We start from the raw sequence: 21,280 nt of genomic DNA, 5'->3' as shown, positions 1-21,280 counted from the left end.
GCCCTGTAAGCTTCACGGTCGTTTTTGTTATTTATTGTTTTGTTGACGACATTTTAACAAATAAAAAGAAAATGTACGCCTACCACGCTGCACCTTGGTCCACTTCCTTTGAAGGCCGTGACAATATGGGGGATTGGAAATGATGCAGACAATTACATTGATGGAATCCATAATCTATCTGCAATATTGAAGTTGATCTCCTGAAAAAAGAAGAAGAAAAATCCTAATAACATCAGAAAAATTTGGAACATGTGTAGGTTACACCAAACATTGTGTGACAGACTGTGTGAAAAAGAAGAAGCTGACCAGGAGATGGCATTTACAGTTACATATTAACCTTCTAGTTTGCTGAAGATATGATGACAAAGAGTTGAACCTCACATGTGCAATATGAAAATATATAGATCATTGTTACAAAACCTGTGGACTCTTTGCACATAATGATTATGAGCTGTCCAATTGAATGTTCTGTGCATGATAATACAAAATCAAGTCTCTTTTTCATGTTGTTCATTTTATTTTCTTCACACACCCTCACACAACCAATATTTCAACAACCAAAGCAAACCACTAAACCATTAGAGGTCTTTACTCTCTGAAAATAAGACAATATCTTTTTCTCAAACATGTACAGTGCTACACATACACACACAAGATGGGAAGATTCAGAAACAAACCACTTTAATATAAGTTGGAGCTTGGGAGTATAGAAAGACAGATATCATACCACACCAAGTGATCCAGGCCGATAGGTAGAGCATATTTATAGACATCCCTTCAACTTACTATATAACAACAATAATGTACATTGCAGATTTACTCTTGCTTTGGTTTTACATTTGTGTACGTACAGTATTGATACGAGTCTGTATAGCACTTCTTGGGGTAACGCTTCAACTTTTAGCGATTTGGACTAGCCCCCTACAGGATGGAGTCACTGATAAGTAGATTGCTCTTAGATGTAAAGTCTCATATTTAGGGGACTTTGAGCAGTTCTGGACCGGTTCCGAGCAACATTTTTGTGTACAGAGCGCTCTGTGAACGGCGCAACATCAATTGCTGTGCACTCCGTGAAAGCTCTGGTTGTCCCTCTTCTCATGCCGCTCTCTGCCCTCAGCTGACATGCAGTATGTGAAATTGCATATTAAACGGAGAGCCTAGCGATTGCAGATAAAGCGGTCTCATCTTGCTGTTATGTTCTAAGATGGATTTAGAGCTCACAACATTAAAAAATACAAAATAATTTAGTAGATTTTAAATAATGGCACTTTCTCTTGGTCACAGAGGGACGAAATCACTTTGTGCTTAAAGCTGGCGTCACGAGTCTGCTGGAATTTGCATGGCGTCTCTGCGTCGCTCAGGGGATGTTTGTGTGAAAAGTCTCTGTCGTCAGTTATTTGAAATGGTGCCAATTTTGTATGATCATATTTATTTTAGTTATAAGGTGAAATCTTAGAGTAAGTCGTTTATAATTTCATTGTTACTATATTTTGAAAGCATTTCAATAATTAAAATCCACATTCCCCCACTTTTGTTGAATAGGAAAACAAATACACACATATATATATATACATGATGTTTCATATTTTCATATTTGCACTGTGTACTTGAGCTTGTATCCTCAGTGACTACACCTCAGCAATTTATAACTATTTTTACCAGAATGGTGAGATTGTAATCTTTCTGGCAGTATAAGCATTAGCTGGTATTGTTTATGGCCCTCTCATGATAAATAATTACTTTTGGGTATGTCTATTTAGGCGGAAATCTACATTTTGACATTAGATTTAACAGGTTTTAAGAAATAGAGACAACTGGTTGACCACCATGTGGAATGTTGCAAACTACAACTCGTACAATGCACTGCTTTTATGAGTGCAGTGACAGTGTGAGGTCAGATCAGCATAGAAATAATGGACCATATCAGCCCTAGATACTATCATCATATGGTCTTTACTGGCCTCATTTCAACAGTCTTATCTTAGGGCTAGATTCAATCTGTATCGCAGAAACAAATTTAAGGGTCATTTCCGATTGAGCCGACATATGCAGCGTTTTCCGTGAACACAGTCTCCGTGAAAGCGGGAACATTGCCTTTAAATTTCGAGCAATAATGCTACAATAATTCTTCAATATGGATTGAATTCAACCTTTAATGTCTCTGCATATTCATGACACCACAGATATAGTTGGTTGGGCTCCTCATAAACTTGTCTCTCCAGTCTTGCCTGGTGACCTGCCCCCTGTGGGGGTGACCTGAGTTTGTCTATGCTCCCCCAGGATGGCAGCGATTAGAGCCTCTGGGGCTGAGACCCCGCCTCCAGGGGACACAGGGCTGCGGGGGGTGAGCGGGCTGATGGGCGACGGCAGGGTGTCCTGGGGGGACACCAGGCGCTCCTTCTTAGCAGCAGAGCAGGGCGAGCGGCTGCTTGGGAGCCCCTCTAGGGGACGAGGATGCAGGCTGAGGCCCTGAAGGGAGGGCATGGGGGTGTTGGAGTGAGCAGGACTACGGCTGCCGCGGTGGCGATGGTGGTGTTTTCTTTTTCCAGGGCTTGGGCTGCGGGAGCTAGCAGGGGCCAGCAGGACCAGTGTGCTGTCATCCTCCGAGCTGACGTCAGAACTGTCTGAGCGGCATACTGGTGGGGCTGTCGGGCTGCGCACAGGAACATGGATCTATGGGAGATGGGAGAAGAGAGTAAGAGAAAAGGAGAAATATCCAGCAGAACTGAATGGCAGACAGCAACTGCTATATTCTCTGTTCATTGAACAACACAGGAAGGAAAATGTCAGGAAGGGTCCTTACCTGAAAGGGCGATGTCACACCGATAATAGTGTTCATGTTATTACTGTAGAAACCCAAAATGTATTCCCCTTCATCCCTGGGTAAATCCTCCTCTGTAAATGTCACCTGAGAGAAAGGGGAAGAGTGAAGAAAAGTACAAATAGAGAAAATGGAAACATAGTAAGTAGATGTGTGGATAAATGTTTTCTCATCTCAATGGATAAATGTTTTCTCATCTCAATGGATAAATGTTTTCTCATCTCAATGGATAAATGTTTTCTCATCTCAATGGATAAATGTTTTCTCATCTCAATGGATAAATGAGGTTGAGTTTGTGGGAGTATGTTTGTCAGGCTTTGTATCATACCTGTGACCCATGATCTGCTTTGGCCCACATATATGTTACATAGTCCTTGTGATGTTTGAACCCAACCTGTGTAGACAAATCACAGACTTCAATTGACCATGGAACAATTACGCATAGCCCTAATAACCTATAGATATTGTGTGAGAGAAGATATGAAATCTCACTGCTTTGAAGTTGAAGTCACAGTTACCTTGTATATTGCAACCCAGTCCCATGAGCTGCGCTGGAAGTTGGACATCACAGTGAATCTGACCGTAGCGTCAGAAACCTTAGTCCACTCCTTCACATACTCTAACGTTACAAGAGGAAGGTCCACTTTAAATGGGAACTGAGGGAGAGAGCATGAGAGTGAAAAATAAACAGAGAGATAGAAAGATAATTTCAGAGGGTGATTCTTATGTGATGAATTTCTAAGGCTATAATGTAACAGTAACTGTGAAGCTTTTTCACCATATCTGGATAAACATCAAACAGTGACTGCTGGGGTGAGAGTCCAGGGGTCACAGGAGGTTGGACTTACATGTAATGAGAAGACAGCAGAGACAGGCTTGTGGTCGCTGCAGGTGTAGCCCATGTGACTGCGGTAGGAGTGTTGCACCACCTTGGTTGCCCCACCCAGCCAAGAGGTCAGGCCGCGCTGCAGCGCCGCATTGTGGGTAGGAACAGGGGAGCCCGTACAACGCAGACGCCACAGGATACGGTCTGTCCATGCTGGCTTTCGCTTCTTACTGCTGTGAGAGGAACAGAGAGAGAGATAATAGTGGGAATTGGAGGTCAGTGAATCAGTCAATAGAGGTGTTATTATGAAACCAATAACTTGCCAATTTTGCTGCACTCATTATGTCTAAGGCCTAGCTACAAGGTCTGTAACCTGATTTGATGTGTGCATAAATGTGAGAAGTAAGCGTATGCAACCAGGTGTTGAATGCATGTACCCGGGATACAGAAACCTTCCCTTAGGTTCAGGGCCACCTCAGTCATGACTCCCATAGTCGGCTAATCCAAGCAGATTAGTATACGTTCAAAGTGGTAACCCAAAATAAATAAAAACAAAAGAAAACTACAAAGAATGTATGAATGTTTATATACATATGTATATGGGTATGTGTATGTATGTATATAGATATATATATTTACCCCAAAAATATATGGGGGATTGGAAATGATGCAGACAATTACATTGATGGAAGCAACAATCTATCCGCAATATTAAAGCTGATCCAACCCCCCCCCAAAAAAAAACTACAAAGAGGCATGCCTAAAATAAAGAGGCTAACTAACACAAAACACTGACAGGCCGAGAAGCATCTGGTCACACACACACACACACACACACACACACACACACACACACACACACACACACACACACACACACACACACACACACGTCATCCTGATTGCTCACACCTGTCAACTTCTCCAGGCTTCCTGGCAGAGAAAAGCCCTTGACCCGGTTGGTGCTGCCACCTGGGGATGGAGTGTGGACGTGTATCCTGGTAGTGCGTTGCCTAACTGTGTCCTAACACTAAACTACCCCCCATATCATAGCAAGTCAGTAAAAAGGGAGCATCACATCAATCACAAACCATTTATTGCTCTACACAGTATCACGTACCTGGTGTCGTATGTGTGTGTCCCCACATCAAACTTATATGTGGGGGGGAATTTGAGAGGGCCTTCTAAGAAACCGTCTAAGATGGACTCACTGTTTTTGGCTATGTTGAGCTGCAAAACAAACATGTGAGAATGAAGAGAGAGAGAGCGAGAGAGAGAGGGAGAGACACAGACAATATAATTGAATCATCAAAGTAGCTTGCTTGACTTGATGCAGCCACTGTGTGATTGAATATTATTGGGTGTAGGTTCATTTTTGTTGGTGCTATAGCTATCTCTGCAGGTAATTAATCAACAGTCATTGTTTTCAAAGATAAACATGACTTCCATTTGGTACTCTGTTTTCAAAGAAAATTCCATTTGGACTCTTTTTTTAAATGTCAAATAACTGGCAGATTTCTCACCTGGTCTCTCTCCCACAGCAAAGGTAGTTTATTGCTGTCAATGGCACTCTTCACCACATGAATGTCATAGTCCTCTATGCGGAAGTTAAGATCTCCAAACCAGAACACCACGCTGGGAGAAGAACACAGGACCATTTCACCACTCTATGAGCCAACAACTGATCATCAGAACACCAGGCTCAAAGATGGCGCCGGAGGGTAGGGCTGCCGTCTTTTCGGCTCTTAAGCAACCATGCTATTTTGTTAGTTTTTTCCGCGTAGTTCGTAACTTGTTTTGTACATAATGTTGCTGCTACCGTCTCTTATGACCGAAAAGAGCTCAGAACTGGGATTACTCACCTCAAATTGGACAAGGAGTTCTTCTTCAACGAGTCGGTCGCGAGGGATATACTATGGACACCCGACCAGGCCCAGATCCCTGTGATTCGCTGGAAAAGGAAACGTAGGTTTCGCGGAAAGAGATCAGGATGCCTTGTGAGGATCAGGCGACGAGTGGCTAATCTGCCCTTCCATTCTGCTAGCTAACATTCAATCGCTGGAAAATAAATGGGACGAACTGAAAGCACGTATATCCTACCAACGGGACATTAAAAACTGTAATATCTTATGTTTCACCGAGTCGTGGCTGAACGACGACATTAAGAACATACAGCTGGCGGGTTATACAGTCTATCGGCAGGACAGAACAGCAGCCTCTGGTAAGACACGGGGCGGGGGCCTGTGCATATTTGTAAACAATAGCTGGTGCACGATATCTAAGGAAGTCTCAGGGTTTTGCTCGCCTGAGGTAGAGTATATCATGATAAGCTGTAGACCACACTATCTACCTAGAGAGTTTTCATCTGTATTTCATCTGTACACTAAAACCGCACTGAGCTGTATTCCGCCATAAGCAAACAGGAAAACGCTCATCCAGAGGCGGCGCTCCTAGTGGCCAGGGACTTTAATGCAGGGAAACTTAAATCAGTTTTACCTCATTTCTATCAGCATGTTAAATGTGCAACCAGAGGGGGAAAAATTAGAGACCAGCTTTACCCCACACACAACGACACGTACAAAGCTCTCCCTCGCCCTCCATTTGGCAAATCTGACCATAACTCTATCTTCCTGATTCCTGCTTACAAGCAAAAATTAAAGCAGGAAGCACCAGTGACTCGGTCTATAAAAAAATGGTCAGATGAAGCAGATGCTAAACTACAGGACTGTTTTGCTAGCACAGACTAGAATATGTTCCCGGGATTCCTCCGATGGCATTGAGGAGTACACCACATCAGTCACTGGCTTTATCAATAAGTACATCGAGGATATCGTCCCCACAGTGACCGTATGTACATACCCCAACCAGAAGCTATGGATTACAGGCAACATTCGCACTGAGCGAAAGGGTAGAGCTGCCGCTTTCATGGAGCGGGAGCTTATAAGAAATCCTGCTATGCCCTCCGATGAACCATCAAACAGGCACAGCGTCTATACAGGACTTAGGTCGAATCGTACAACACCGGCTCCGACACTCGGCGGATGTGGCAGGGCTTGCAAACTATTACAGACTACAAAGGGAAGCACAGCCAACAGCTGCCCAGTGACACAAGCCTACCAGACGAGCTAAATAATGTCTATGCTCGCTTCGAGGCAAGTAACGCTGAAACATGCATGAGAGCATCAGCTGTTCCGGACGACTGTGTGATCACGCTCTCTGCAGCCGATGTGAGTAAGACCTTTAAACAGGTCAACATTCACAGGCCATTGGGCCAGACGGATTACCAGGACATGTACTCCGAGCATGCACTGACCAACTTGCAAGTGTCTTCACTGATATTTTCAACCTCTCCCTGTCTGAGTCTGTAATACCAACATGTTTCTTGCAGACCACCATAGTCCTTGTGCCCAAGAACACTAAGGTAACCTGCCTAAATGACTACCGACCCGTAGCACTCACGTCTGGAGCCATAAAATGCTTTGAAAGGCTGGTCATGGCTCACATCAACACCATTATCCCAGAAACCCTAGACACACTCCAATTTGCATACCTAATCCAACAGATCCACAGATGATGCAATCTCTATTGCACTCCACTCTGTCCTTTCCCACCTGGACAAAAGGAACACCTATGTGATAATGCTATTCATTGACTACAGCTCAGCATTCAACACCCTAGTGCCCACAAAGCTCATTACTAAGCTAAGGACCCTGGGACTAAACACCTCCCTCTGCAACTGGATCCTGGACTTCCTGATAGGCCGCCCCCAGGTTGGAAGGGTAGGTAACAACACATCCGCCACGTTGATCCTCAACATGGGGGCCCCTCAGGGGTGTGTGCTCAGTCCCCTCCTGTACTCTCTGTTCACTCATGACTGCACGGCCAGGCACGACCCCAACACCATCATTAAATTTGCTGATGACACAACAGTGGTAGGCCTGATCACTGAAAATGATGAGACAGCCTATAGGGAGGAGGTCAGAGACCTGAATGTGTGGAGCAAGGACAGCAACCTCTCCCTCAACGTGATCAAGACAAAGGAGATGATTGTGGACTACAGGAAAAGGAGGACCGAGCATGCCCCCATTCTCATCGATGGGGCTGTAGTGGAGCAGGTTGAGAGCTTCAAGTTCCTTGGCGTCCACATCACCAACAGACTAACATGGTCCAAGCACACCAAGACAGTCGTGAAGAGGGCACGACAAAACCTATTCCCCCACAGGAGACTGAAAAGATTTGGCATGGGTCCTCAGATCCTCAAAAGGTTTTACAGCACCATCGAGAGCATCCTGACCGGTTGCATCACTGCCTGGTATGGCAACTGCTCGGCCTCCAACTGCAAGGCACTACAGAGGGTAGTGCGTACGGCCCAGTACATGACCTCTATACCAGGTGGTATAGACCTCTATACCAGGACCTCTATACCAGGTGGTGTCAGAGGAAGGCCCTAAAAATTGTCAAAGACTCCAGCTATCCTAATCATAGACTGTTCTCTCTGCTACCGCACGGCAAGCGGTACCAGAGCGCCAGGTCTAGGTCCAAGAGGCTTCTAAACAGCTTCTACCCCAAGCCATAAGACTCCTGAACAGCTAATGGCTACCCAGACTATTTGCATTGCCACCCCCCCCCCCCCCCCCCCCCCCCACGCTGCTGCTACTCTCTGTTATTATCTATGCATAGCCACTTTAATAACTCTACCTACATGTACATAATTACCTGAATTACCTTGACACCGGTGCCCCCCGCACATTGGCACATTGACTCTGTACCGGTACACCCTGTATATAGCCCCGCTATTGTCATTTACTGCTGCTCTTTAATTATTTGTTATTCTTATCTTTTACTTTTTTAGGGATTTTCTTGAAACTGCATTGATGGTTAAAAGGGCTTGTAAGTAAGCATTTCACTGTAAGGTCTACACCTGTTGTATTCCGGGCATGTGACAAATAACATTTCATTTGATTTGATAATTAGGACCAGGAGTATTTCCTGACCACCTGACCTGACCACATGACCTGAACAAGAAAAAATTGTGACACTTTACTTGAAACCCAGTGTCATAGCATGTTATGACACGGGCATTACCATGTCATAATATGTCATAACAGCTGATGTAACTTGTCATAATCTGTCATAATATCGTCCTAACATTGTCATTACATATATTTTTACACATATATTGCGTTATTTTATGGCTGGTTATGACACCTACATAAGAGTGTCAAAACCCATATTTATTCAAATTATTTTTTTCCCTGCCAAGAAGTTTCCTTTCATTTGAAAGTTTGTTTCTTAAATAATTTCTTGTTGTAATTAATGTTTTTTCATTATATTTTAAATAACTTGTAGAAAATACACTTTATGACACTGTCATGAAGCATTATGACCATCCTGTGTCATTTTACTTAGACAAAGAAAATACACTTCATGACACTGTCAAGAAGCATTATTACATATAATCCTCTTTAGGTTTCTTCCTAAATTCCTGCCTTTCTAGGGAGCTTTTCCCAGCCACCGTGCTTCTACTGTACATCTGCATTGCTTGCTTTTTGGGGGTTTTAGGCTGGGTTTCTGTATAAGCACTTTGTGACATCTGCTGATGTAACATTTATAAATACATTTGATTGATTGAGATAGGCCTATCTCGTACATGCTCTTATGTCAGTCATCAGTCAAAAAGAGGATGTCTTGTCCTGCTACTGAAATATACTCCTGTATTCATCCCAGTCATCAGCAACAGTGCATTGGGGTAGGTGAATGTCTGATATCAATGTGTGCGCATATACAAAGCTAATTTAATATGGTCAAAAAAATAATAATGGTATAACATAAACATACTGTTGACACGTAGGCTGTGGTGTAATGGAATGTTTTGCCTTGTGTGGTAGGTTTTGTGGGTTTTGCCACTCTTATGTAGGTGTCATAACCAGCCATAAAAAACGCAATATATGTCACAACAGGTTTAAATATATATCTTATGACAAGTTATGTCAGCTTTTATTACATGGTTATGACTGTGTCATAACGTGATGATGCTGGGTGTCAAGTAAAACGTCACCAAAAAAACTCCCATAGGTGGCCAGGTGGGATAAACTCCTGGCCCTAGACATACTGTTTACATCAGCCCTCCCCCATCCAAATGACCCACTCGTGGTCCAGCACACCCGAGGCGGTCCCGCCCTCAAACTGCTGTTGATGCAGAATGCTCCCAAAGTCCTCCATGCGCTGCTCCAGGTTCCGCATGTGAGCCGGCAGGTGACAGTTCAGGAAACACACCGGGTGGCCGAACATCGTCATCCTCGCACTTACACCCCCTTTATTACCCTGGGGGAGGGGAATAGAGAGATAGTATGAAAATGTAACACACACTGATGGATAAAAGATGGATGCTCTACCAGCCTTTGTAATCAAACATCCACTGTGATAAGGATGAAAGGACAGATGGCATTTTGGTATCGTCTGTATCAAAGAGCCAGGCAGTCAGACAGTCCTGCTGCACTGACCTCAGAGAGAAGGAGACTGCTCCGGCAGCCAGTATTGATGCTGACATCAACATGCTCAGGAAGGTCAACACGCACGCACACACACACACACACACACACACACACACACACACACACACACACACACACACACACACACACACACACACACACACACACACACACACACACACACACACACACACACACACACACACACCTCTTTTCTCTCTCCCTGGCATATTAACATATTTTGATGCAATTTAAAAGCTACAGTGCATTCAGAAAGTATTCAGACCTCTTAACTTTTTCCATATTTTGTTACGTTACAGCCTTATTATAAAATTGATTACATTTATTTATTTCCTTATCAATCTACACACAATACCCTATAATCACAAATCAAAAAATGTTTTTTAGGAATTTTTGCAAATGTATTACAGATAAAAAACCGAAATACGTTATTTACATAAGTATTCATACCCTTTGCTATGAGACTCAAACTTGAGCTCAGGTGCATCATGTTTCCAATGATCATCCTTGAGATGTTTCTACAACTAGATTGGAGTCCACCTGTGGAAAATTCAATTGATTGGACATGATTTGGAAAGGCACACACCTGTCTATATAAGGTCCAACAGTTGACAATGCATGTCAGAGCAAAAACCAAGACATGAGGTCGAAGGAATTGTCCATAGAGCTCTGAGACAGGATTGTGTGGAGGCACAGATCTGGGGAAGGGTATCAAAAAATGTCTGCAGCATTGAAGGTCCCCAAGAACACAGTGGCCTCCATCATTCTTAATGGAAGAAGGTTAGAACCACCAAGACTCTTCCTAGAGCTATTCGCCCGGCCAAACTGAGCAATCGGGGGAGAAGGGCCTTGGTCAGGGAGGTGACCAAGAACCTGATGGTCACTGACAGACCTCCAGAGTTCCTCTGTGGAGATGGGAGAACCTTTCAGAAGGACAACCATCTCTGCAGGACTCCACCAATCAGGCCTTTGTGGTACAGTGGCCACTCCTGAGTAAAAGGCACATGACAGCCCGCTTGGAGTTTGCCAAAAGGCACCTAAAGGACTCTCAGACCATGAGAAACAAGATTCTCTGGTCTGATGAAACCAAGATTGAACTCTTTGGCCTGAATGCCAAGCGTCACGTCTGGAAGAAACCTGGAACAATCCCTACAGTGAAGCAAGGTGGTGGCAGCATCATGCTGTGTGGATGTTTTTCAGCGGCAGGGACTTGGAGACAAGTCACGATCGAGGGAAAGATGAACAGCTCAAAGTACAGAGAGATCCTTGATGAAAACCTGCTTTAAAGTGCTCAGGACCTCAGACTGGGGCAAAGGTTCACCTTCCAATAGGACAACAACCCTAAGCACACAGTCAAGACAACGCAGGAGTGGCTTCGGGGCAAGTCTTTGAATGTCCTCGAGTGACCCAGCCAGAGCACAGACTTGAAACCCGATCAAACTTTTCTTGAAAGACCTGAAATAGCTGTGCAGTGACGCTCCCCATCCAACCTGACAGAGCTTGAGAGGATCTGCAGAGAAGAATGGGAGAAATTCTTGAAATACAGGTGTGCCAAGCTTGTAGCATCATATCCAAGAAGACTCAAGGCTGTAATCGCTGCCAAAGGTGCTTCAACAAAGTTCTGAGTAAAGGGTTTGAATACTTATATAAATGTCATATTTAAGTTATTTATTTTTTATAAATTTGCCAAAATGTCTAAAAATCTATTTCGGCTTTGTCATTATGGGGTATTGTGTGTAGATTGCTGAAAAAAACAACAACAATTTAATACATTTTAGAAAAAGGCTGTAACATAACAAAATATGGAAAAAGGCAAGGGGTCTGAATACTTTCCTTATACACTGTACGTATTTAACAAGTGTTTTTGGACTCTGCATTTACCAACAAGCTCCTATTTTAGAGCAGGGGTTGCCAGGGTGACACTCACCCAGTAGCCCCCGAGGCCTGTGCGTGTTTTCTCTGTCTGCAAACCCCTCAGAAATGGAAGATGACAAAATTTTGAGAACACCAGCAACAGCACCCCCTGCATACGCTGGGACGTCACCTACAGCGATAGAGGGGGAGGTGAGAGCGAGAGAGAGAGGGAGAGAGAGAAATAGAGAGTAACTGTATCCACAGAGATTGAGACAGTGACTGGCCTGGCACAACATTGCGAGTTAACTCTTTACTGACCAGCACATATCCAAATCGACTCAGTGTGTCCATGCAGAGTTCACTCCACTGGTCGGTGAAGAGAGCATCCTTCAGCCGCTTGTTAATCATAGAGTTCACTTCCTGTAGCCTGAGTGGGGAGGAAAAGAGGAAGAACAACTCATAACTCAGTGGGAGGAGAAGAGGAATAAGAAGAATGTTTGGATGATAAGATGTGGTGACATCAGTAGTAGAGGAGAGATCAGAACAGTGATAGAGGTATGATGGAGGAGACATTGAATGCTGGCACCGTTTTGATTGGAGCAGAAGCTCACCCAATGATAAACATGTCTGTGCTCCCATCGCCAGCATGCGGCCCAAACAGAGAGGTGATGTCATCAGGAGGAAGAGCAGAGCCCACATTCCATGTGACAATGTGAACCCTATTAGAGGACGACACAGGGGGTAATGCACATCCTACATTATCAGTAAAACTACATACATTAGTTAAACTTTACATACATTACATGCCCAAAATTATGGGGACACCTGCTCGTCGAACATCTCATTCCAAAATCATGGGCAGTAATATGGAGTTGGTCCCCCCTTTGCTGCTATAACAGCCTCCACTCTTCTGGGAAGGCTTTCCACTAGATGTTAGAACATTGCTGCAGGGACTTGCTTGGGCGATTAGGCCTAGCTCGCAGTCAGCATTCCAATTCATCTCAAAGGTATTCGAAGGTGCTGAGGTCAGGGCTCTGTGCAGGCCAGTCAAGTTCTTCCACACCGATCTCGACAAACCATTTCTGTATGGACCTCGCTTTGTGCACGGGGGCATTGTCATGCTGAAACAGGAAAGGGCCTTCCCCAAACTGTTGCCACAAAATTAAAAGCACAGAATCGTCCATAATGTAATTGCATGCTGTAACGTTAAGATATCCCTTCACCTGAACTAAGAGGCCTAGCCCGAACCATGAAAAACTGCCCCAGACCATTATTCGTCCTCCACCAAACTTTACAGTTGGCACTATGCATTGAGGCAAGTAGCGTTCTCCTGGCATCCTCCAAATTCAGATTTGTCCGTTAGACTGCCAGATGGTGAAGTGTGATTCATCACTCCAGAGAACACTGCTCTAGAGTCCAATGGTGGTGAGCTTTACACCACTCAAGCCGACGCTTGGCATTGCGCATGGTGATCTGAGGCTTGCATGCGGCTGCTTGGCCATGGAAATCCATTTCATTAAGTTCCCGACGAATAGTTATTGTGCTGAAGTTGCTTCCAGAGACATTTTGGAACTTGGTAGTGAGTGTTACAACCGAGGACTGATGCTTTTTACATGCTACGCGCTTCAGCACTCAGCGGCCCTGTTCTGTGGGCTTGTGTGGCCTACCACTTCGCTGCAGAGCCGTTGTTGCTCCTAGACGCTTCCACTTCACAATAACAGCACTTACAGTTGACCGGGGCTGCTCTAGCAGGGCAGAAATTTGACGAACTGACTTGTTGGAAAGGTGGCATCCTATGACAGTGGCACGTTGAAAGTCACTGAGCTCTTCAGTACGGGCCATTCTATTGCCAATGTTTGTCTATGGAGATTGCATGGCTGTGTGCTCGATTGTATACACCTGTCAGCAACGGTTGTGGCTGAAATAGCCGAATCCACTAATTGGAAGGGGTGTCTACATACTTTTGTAGTGTAGATTTGCAATCATAACTGTGTAGTAATGTAATGATTATGTAATAATGTATAGCTCAATGTTATGGAGACTATAAACTGCACCTACAGGAACAATCCAATCGAATATCAGTAAAAGTGATTTTAGTGGTTGTGAATGAACAGAAGGAGAGAGAGAGAGAGGTCTGGGACCTCTGTCAAGGAAATGTGCAGCCTGTATGCATTCTGTCTAGTTCAGATGGTTCTTACTGAGATGTATGGCATTTAATTCACATGACACATTCTGGCTCATATCAACCCATCATCCTGCAAATGGCTTCTATACCTGAGGCTGGGTTCTGCCTAGCTCGTTTGTCATGCCAAGGACGGAAAGAGAGAACAATCTCCATGGAGACAACAACATGTTACTGTATTTAGTCAAGGAGTAGAAAGAAAAACTGGAACAAATGTAATATATGGTTGGCATGCTACTGAAATAGTACTTGGCGTCATCATTCGTGATCTGTCTCACCTAAAGCCGTAATCTGTTTCTCCTTCAGTCTTGTCAGTCTGTGGCTGGTTCTTCACAGCGCCCCCAGGGGATCTGGTCCTCTGGGGTTGTGGACTGGAGCCTGGTTTGGGGCTGAGGCTGGATGGCGGGGTGAGGCAAGGCTGAGGCAGGTTAGGCTGTGGGATGAGGTAAGACTGGCCGGTGTAAGGCTGAGTGCTATGAGGACTCTGAGGGCTGCGGGACAACAGGGAAGACTCTGTGGGGGACTGGGACAGGGAGATGGGGCTGTGTGGTCCAGGAATGCGGTTTGGAATAAAGGCCTTATCCTTCATATCAGCCTCTGGACCTCTGGAGGAATTCAGTGCAGTAGGTCTGGGACGGCTGATATTGACTGGAACTGTAGCACTGGACCCAGGCTGTACATTCTCCAGCCTCACCGGGTCTGGCATCTCACGTACACCTGAGGCCTGAACTGGACCCATTCCTGGGAGTTTCCCAGACCCCACTATGGGACAGGTTATAAAGGTGTCCTGGGCTGTTGGTTGCAGGGGTAGAGCAGGTCCTGGAACAGCATTCAACCCAGGTTGTCCAGATAGTCTTGCTGGATCTATGCTGCTTTGTTTCTGCTGCATTTGATCCATTAACCTGATTAGTAACCACAAATCATGTGGAAGGGATGGGAGAGCGTTTGTTAGATAAAGAGATTGAACAGATGGGAGAGCAATTACAAGAGAGAGGAATGTGCAGTCTGCTGGGCTGGTTGTGTAACCGATGTAAATGTAGAATGAGAAGATGAGAGACCTGTGTTTGTTTTTCCTTCACAACCCCTTCCCTCATCCCCCCTCTTGTCACAGACTGTCTCCATCTAACACAGAACCCTGTGGCCCGACTGGGAGGGGGAATTGGCATGGAGCCAGAAGGGGGTGAGGGAACTGGCTCACACTGAGTACCTGTCCACCTCCTGCCCCCCAGTCCCCAGACATCACAGCTGACATCATAACCATACTAAACCATAGGCAGTCGGTGGGAACCAACTTTCTACCCTAATCCATGTCTACTTTCCTGTTGCTTAGCAACACATTTCAGTCCCCTAGTCCAACCCCCTTTCTATCCCATTACTCCCTGCTCCATTCCCTCCTTGCATCTTCCCTTTCAACTACTGTATGTTATGGAAGGGAAGGGTGGGCTTTTCTACTCTTCAAACTAATCTATCATGCCCCCTCTGCCTCAGAAAATCCAGGTAGAACAATGTATATCTCTAACACACTCTAACACACACACTATGTGTGGCAGCGAGATAGTCTCAGACAGAACACTAACCCACTGCAGCAGTAAATACAGAGCAAGAACACAATGGGTCACATGACATTAAGTAGGCTACTCACTCTATGAGAATCAGCCTATAAGATGCCAGTGACAGCAAGAACAGCTCACTTACCAAACGCATTGTTTGTCCGCCGACCTCCATAAATGAAATACCCTCCCTGATTTATTCATGACATTCAGAGTGGCTATGGAAACTGAAAGGTACATGTGACCACTTGAATGTGGAAGGGTAGCCTAAACATAATAGATTGTGGTTGTGGTCATGGAAGGTGTGTCACTGTGAATAACGCAATACCTTGGAAAGAAAAAAGCCATCACAAATGTTGTTGTTAGTGGCTATATACATGTTGATTCAGCCATTGAATGGACAGCCATCGATCACGTGACACCAATCATTCCTATGTGAAGACTCAATAGCACATTGAAGCCAAATGGTGCCGGTTAAGATGGCATCTCATGGATACATAACATGCACAGTTTGAGGTACTCCAGGAAGTGACATTGCAGGCTAGCTCATTGCTGCCCCCTCTCATTGAGTAACTCCAGTTGAAGGTGGCTGGGGTACTGCAGGCTGCTATTAGCAATTCAATAATCCTTATAATTTATTTTGTGTGCAATTTTAAAATAATCGGTTGAAGAACATACATATGTTGTATTAGAAGCAATTACGTACCATGATTGTCTTCGGGAAAAAAATTATTTTCACAAAGATTGCCCTTTTCCCATTCACTACAGTGTTTGCTGACAATGTCTGCAGTACCGTGGTCGGCCTTGAACTTCCATGGCTTCAATGAGAGGGAAGCCACGGAAGCCCTCATTCTCCCCTGGAAGCCCTCGTTATCCCCTGGTTTCAGAAGAGGTGGAGTTACATAGGTGGACTACAAGTGACCTACAGCAGCTGTAAGAAAGCCTGTCCCTTTAAGAACTCAGTGATGATGTCACAGCTATCGCAAACTGGCACAGTGTTTAGTTCATTACCAAGCGCAGCTTGCCACCTACAGCTGTGAACACAACTCTCAGTTTTGGACATTATTTATTTTCTGACCAATGTATTCATCACTGTGCGTGAATACCAAAACTGTAAGTAAGGTTTATGTTTTCCCCCTGTTTTACTGATGAAGTTGTCAATAGTTTAAGAATATTTTCATCATTATTACAGCATTATGTGTTTTTTTTATGCTGCATGTGCCTTATCTTAGTATTGATGCTTATTATTTTCAGACCACATCTTGTATGGATAAATGGACAGTTAATTGGATAATCAAATCTGAATGACATGGCACAAAATTGCAAACATTGTTAATCTCCAATTAACATTAAAGAATCCTAAACTGAGGATTCTGTCTCTCTCACCATCTCTCTAATAGGAGTACAATCTCCATAACTTCACCTACTCAATCACTGAATAAATTCCAGAGGCACCATCCTCTAATTCATGGTCCTTAGAGTTGGATTGAGTAAACCACCTGAAGATATGGATCCGACACATACGGACCCATCCAAGAAAGACATCCCCCAGCTCACCTGGGCGATTATGCTGTTCAATATCTCCCCACCACTCAGGCACCCCCCTCATTAGGACAAAGGAGTAGTCAAGCGGACATCCAATTAGAGAGGAGTGTTACCAGATCCAGATATAGTGCCAGTTTATCGGTGAGCCGCTTCCCAGATCTATCCCACTTCCAAGCAGCTATGTTGGAGGAAAGAATGAAGCTACCTACAATGCCAGCTAGAGCAAGATCACTACGTCGACGTAGTGTCGACGCATAGCAGCCGAAGCCAGAGAAGCTCAGCGACAACAGGAAGAGACTCAGCGTCGACAGGAGGAAGCTCATCGGGCCCGAGAAGCAATAGCTACACAATTGAACAGGCAGTGGCATCTACAGAAGGTAGCTAATGAGCTAGATCTAGCCAAGCTTGTCACATCCTTTCTTAAAGAAAGAGATGAACGCATTGATGCAGCCAGAATCCAGATGACTCAGTCAGAGCAGAGGAGCCCCTCACCAGCACTGTCTGATGAATCATGTGACAGCTTTGCGTCTATCCCACTCACACAACCACAACACGCCAACCTAGGAGAAAGAGGCGGAGCCTATGAAGACTCACATCATCTTTTCCCTGCCTACCCGAGGCACTCATCAGCAGCTCCGTGGTTCTGCACCCAGCTCCAGCTCCCATGGTTCTGCACCTTTCTCCATCTCCCGTGGTTCCACACCATGCTCTAACTCCCATGGTTCCGCACCCTGCTCCAGCTCCTGTGGTTTCCGTACCCAGCTACAGCTCCTGTGGTTCCGCACCCTGCTACAGCTCCTGTGGTTCCTCACCCAGCTCCAGCGGTTCCGCACCCAGGATCAACACCTACGGCTCCATACTCCGGACCAGCACCTGCGGCTTCATACCCTGGACCAGCATCCGCAGCGGCATATCCTGCACCAGGATTTACACCATACCCTGTTCCTTGTGAACCCTACTTAACTACGGGACAAAACATACCTCATCCAGTCCCAGCAGCACCAAGCTTCCATCCAGGTTTAAGCGTGCCCTATCCCAATCCAGCAGCACCCTATCCTGCTCCATCATACGGCATGCCGAAGCCATCGTTGCCCTACTTTGAGAGCGGTAGAGAGAGTGACTTTGCCCTCCTCAAGATAGCCCTAGATACCTGATAAGCAGTCACAGACACCTAAACGAGAGGTATAAGTATCAAGTCCAACTGGTCCACCTGAAACTACAGAGTGCAGTCCAGCTCACTAAGGCCTACATGCACGACCCGAGACTTTACACTGTTTCCTTAAAAACCTTGCAGGACAAGTACGGTCAGCCCCGCCAACTCATCCAGTGTGAGCTAGCCACCATCCTAAACTCCCCTGCCATCAGGTTCGGAGATGCAGAAGCCTTCGACATCTTTTCCCTATCTATCCACTCACTGGTAGGCATGCCCAGGACCCTTGAGGGGTAGAATGGCTATGAGCTCAGATGTGGATCCCACGTCGACCATCTCTTGAGCAAGCTACCGGGATGAATTCGTTGAGTACTGCTGAGACCGCGGCATCCTTAGGACTGGCACGGAACAGACATACACCCTACACGACTTGGCAGCCTGGTTGCAGAAGAAGTCCCAGGCTAACCGCAAATCAAGCAGAGCCACAGCCCTCTATCAATGTGATATGCCTTAGCCATTCAAGAAAGACTCCCGTGCCTTAACGAGACAGAAGGAGAAATCTGCTTCAATCCTTTTCAAAGCAAGTGAAGATTCAAACCCAAAGGAGACTGCTCATTCCAAGGGAGAAATCCAAACCCAAGCCATACTGTGACAATAAAGAACACTTTCTCAACTCATGTGAAGAGTTCAAGAAGCTGAACACAGGACAAATCGTCAAGTGGTTTTAAGGGATGGAAAAAGGAGGAAGCGTGGACAATCCCACAAAGCTGATGCTTGCACCCTCCGACGACCTTGCAAGACATGTAAAGAGCAACACCTAACGATCCTTCATGATGCCATACAGGAAAACCAGAAAAGCGTGATCATGGTGAGTGTCCCGAAGACCAAGGTGTACCTGGACAGACCCAACCGATCAGCGAAAGTAATGCCACAGTCTGTTCAACAACTTAACCTCAATTCTAAGCCTGAGACCTTCACCCTCAGGACAGTTCGACAAGACGTTGTGCAACTGCAAAGTGCCTCAGTTACCTTTGACGTGTTCCCCCTGCTCAATCCTTTCAAGAAGTATCAGATAAGACCGCAGACAACCTAGGTCTTTCCAAACACTCCCACCAAAAGCTCAAGCTCAACCTCTGCTGCTGATTGGTTCAGACATGCCTCACCTCCTGATACCCATACAGCTACAGTGTACAGGTCCGCCTGGTGGACCCATTGCCGTCCACACCGAACTCGGCTGGTCCTTGCAAGGCCCTACTAGCTTAGTCCATACAGCACCAGCGGATTTTGTTTTTTTACATAAAATATATTTGTGGTCATATTTGCAGGGAATATAACAAATTAAAGGCCTATTATTATTATTGTTAAAAATGTGTTTGTGAAAAGTAATGTAAAATTGCTTATAACACCATTATACTTAAATGGTGTATAAAAAATTATCTAAAAATAAAGTATTTAAAACAATTCACGGACCACCTGCAGTACCCCCATGGACCACAGGTTGGAAACCACTGACCTAGAGATTATTTTCTACCCATCTGTCATACATCAAAGATTACATATGATCTATAACATCACTTGATACAGGTCTACTCAGCCATGCACCTCTTTGCTACCGCACACTGAACTATGAAAAATAAAAAACAAGAATGCATGATCAATCAACAAGCAATAATAATCACATACAGACATGCTGTGGGGTTGCGCACACTCTCGGTGACAAATAATTTACCTTTCATCTGCAAGGTGAAATGTTTCGCCAGTGAATCGGTTTCAATCTGGCGCAAGGCAGGGCATGATGAAATACTTATCCAATTGAATTAGTCCATGATATGGGACAAATATCTACAGGTTTTCAATCGTCAAAACACCAGCACTTTACGGTTAACGGCTTTCTTCTAGACTCATCGGAAATATACTACGCCCCGGGGAATGACAAATCGATACCGTGGCGTATGACAGCCCGTGAGTGACACTAGCGCGACCTGTCAAAGGTGAAAAACCGGGCGCTGTTCCCGGTACGCGAGTTTAATGTCTTAAAACGTGAAAAACAGTAGACTAGTGCCTGATGTCCAGTCAACACAGCATCCTTGAGATAGACTACTGGTGGAGCTTCTGTGCGCGTGATACCGACTGTCCAGTTAACGGGACAGTTGCCCGCGCCTCGATCCTGCTATCTGACCAGTGCAACTGTTTTCCTAGAGAGGAACCAACATCACTTACACACCGTCCTGAGACTGTCTGATTAAGAATAGAGTCAGAGCTGGCGACCGTAATAAAGGCACCCAAAATGAATCTCAACCTCCAAATTCAGCTGACGTTGTGACTAGGATTACATAAATGAATTGAGCATCTGTCGTGTCAATTATATAATTAATCCGAGAGTTAGTCGTACACCGCCATACAGAGAATTAAAATGTCACAACGTCAGGCAGGTTGCTAGGCTACCTTAAAGCGTAGACTAGTGTAATGATATCGTTATTACAGGACACTGCGCAAGAGCGCCCGGAGTTGGTGCCCCACGTGACCACTATGCTTGAGCGCAGTTAATCATATTTCAAGTAAAATCATTCTGACAGGATTGGCAGAGATGACATAACTTAACTGTTATGTGAACTATGATTGCCCGTTTAAACCGTAAAATGTAGGCTACTGGGATGGATCTGATTAATATATCTGGTAAAACAGAGTAGGCTTAAGTCATTAAACAGATTTTCAACATTTTGATGCTACCTTTATAATTATATAAAATATATGCGACAAATTGTCCACCAACAGGTTTTTGTGACAATGCACCACACAACCAATAAGCAAAGGATGCGGACTTCGGGCACTTCAAC

General features: G+C 44.9%; 1 protein-coding gene across 1 annotated transcript; it reads right to left on the bottom strand.

Moving 5' to 3' along the window:
* Positions 1-664: 664 nt before the first annotated feature.
* Positions 665-20,961, bottom strand: LOC139543887 (inositol polyphosphate 5-phosphatase K-like). Its single transcript, XM_071350396.1, has 13 exons — positions 20,173-20,961; positions 14,477-15,100; positions 12,628-12,735; positions 12,335-12,443; positions 12,090-12,206; positions 9,796-9,971; positions 5,171-5,282; positions 4,768-4,877; positions 3,670-3,880; positions 3,340-3,477; positions 3,150-3,215; positions 2,804-2,908; positions 665-2,673 (listed from the first exon to the last, which is right to left on the bottom strand). The coding sequence occupies exons 2-13, from the start codon at positions 15,094-15,096 to the stop codon at positions 2,203-2,205; spliced, it is 2,343 nt and encodes a 780-aa protein (XP_071206497.1). The 5' UTR covers positions 15,097-15,100; positions 20,173-20,961; the 3' UTR covers positions 665-2,202.
* Between the last annotated feature and the right edge of the window lie 319 nt (positions 20,962-21,280).

The sequence above is a fragment of the Salvelinus alpinus genome, chromosome 18, assembly GCF_045679555.1.
Source record: "Salvelinus alpinus chromosome 18, SLU_Salpinus.1, whole genome shotgun sequence".
NCBI classification, from domain to species: domain Eukaryota; kingdom Metazoa; phylum Chordata; class Actinopteri; order Salmoniformes; family Salmonidae; genus Salvelinus; species Salvelinus alpinus.
Note: the sequence above shows the minus strand (reverse complement) of the source record. Positions and strands in the feature narration are given on the sequence as shown.

Excerpts from the sequence above, each read along its gene's own strand:
- LOC139543887 (XM_071350396.1), bottom strand. The coding sequence starts at position 15,096 with ATGGATCAAATGCAGCAGAAACAAAGCAGCATAGATCCAGCAAGACTA. Across the intron at positions 4,878-5,170 it reads TGCTGTGGGAGAGAGACCAG|CTCAACATAGCCAAAAACAG; the intron begins GTGAGAAATCTG and ends TTTGTTTTGCAG. Across the intron at positions 3,216-3,339 it reads ACTGGGTTGCAATATACAAG|GTTGGGTTCAAACATCACAA; the intron begins GTAACTGTGACT and ends TTGTCTACACAG.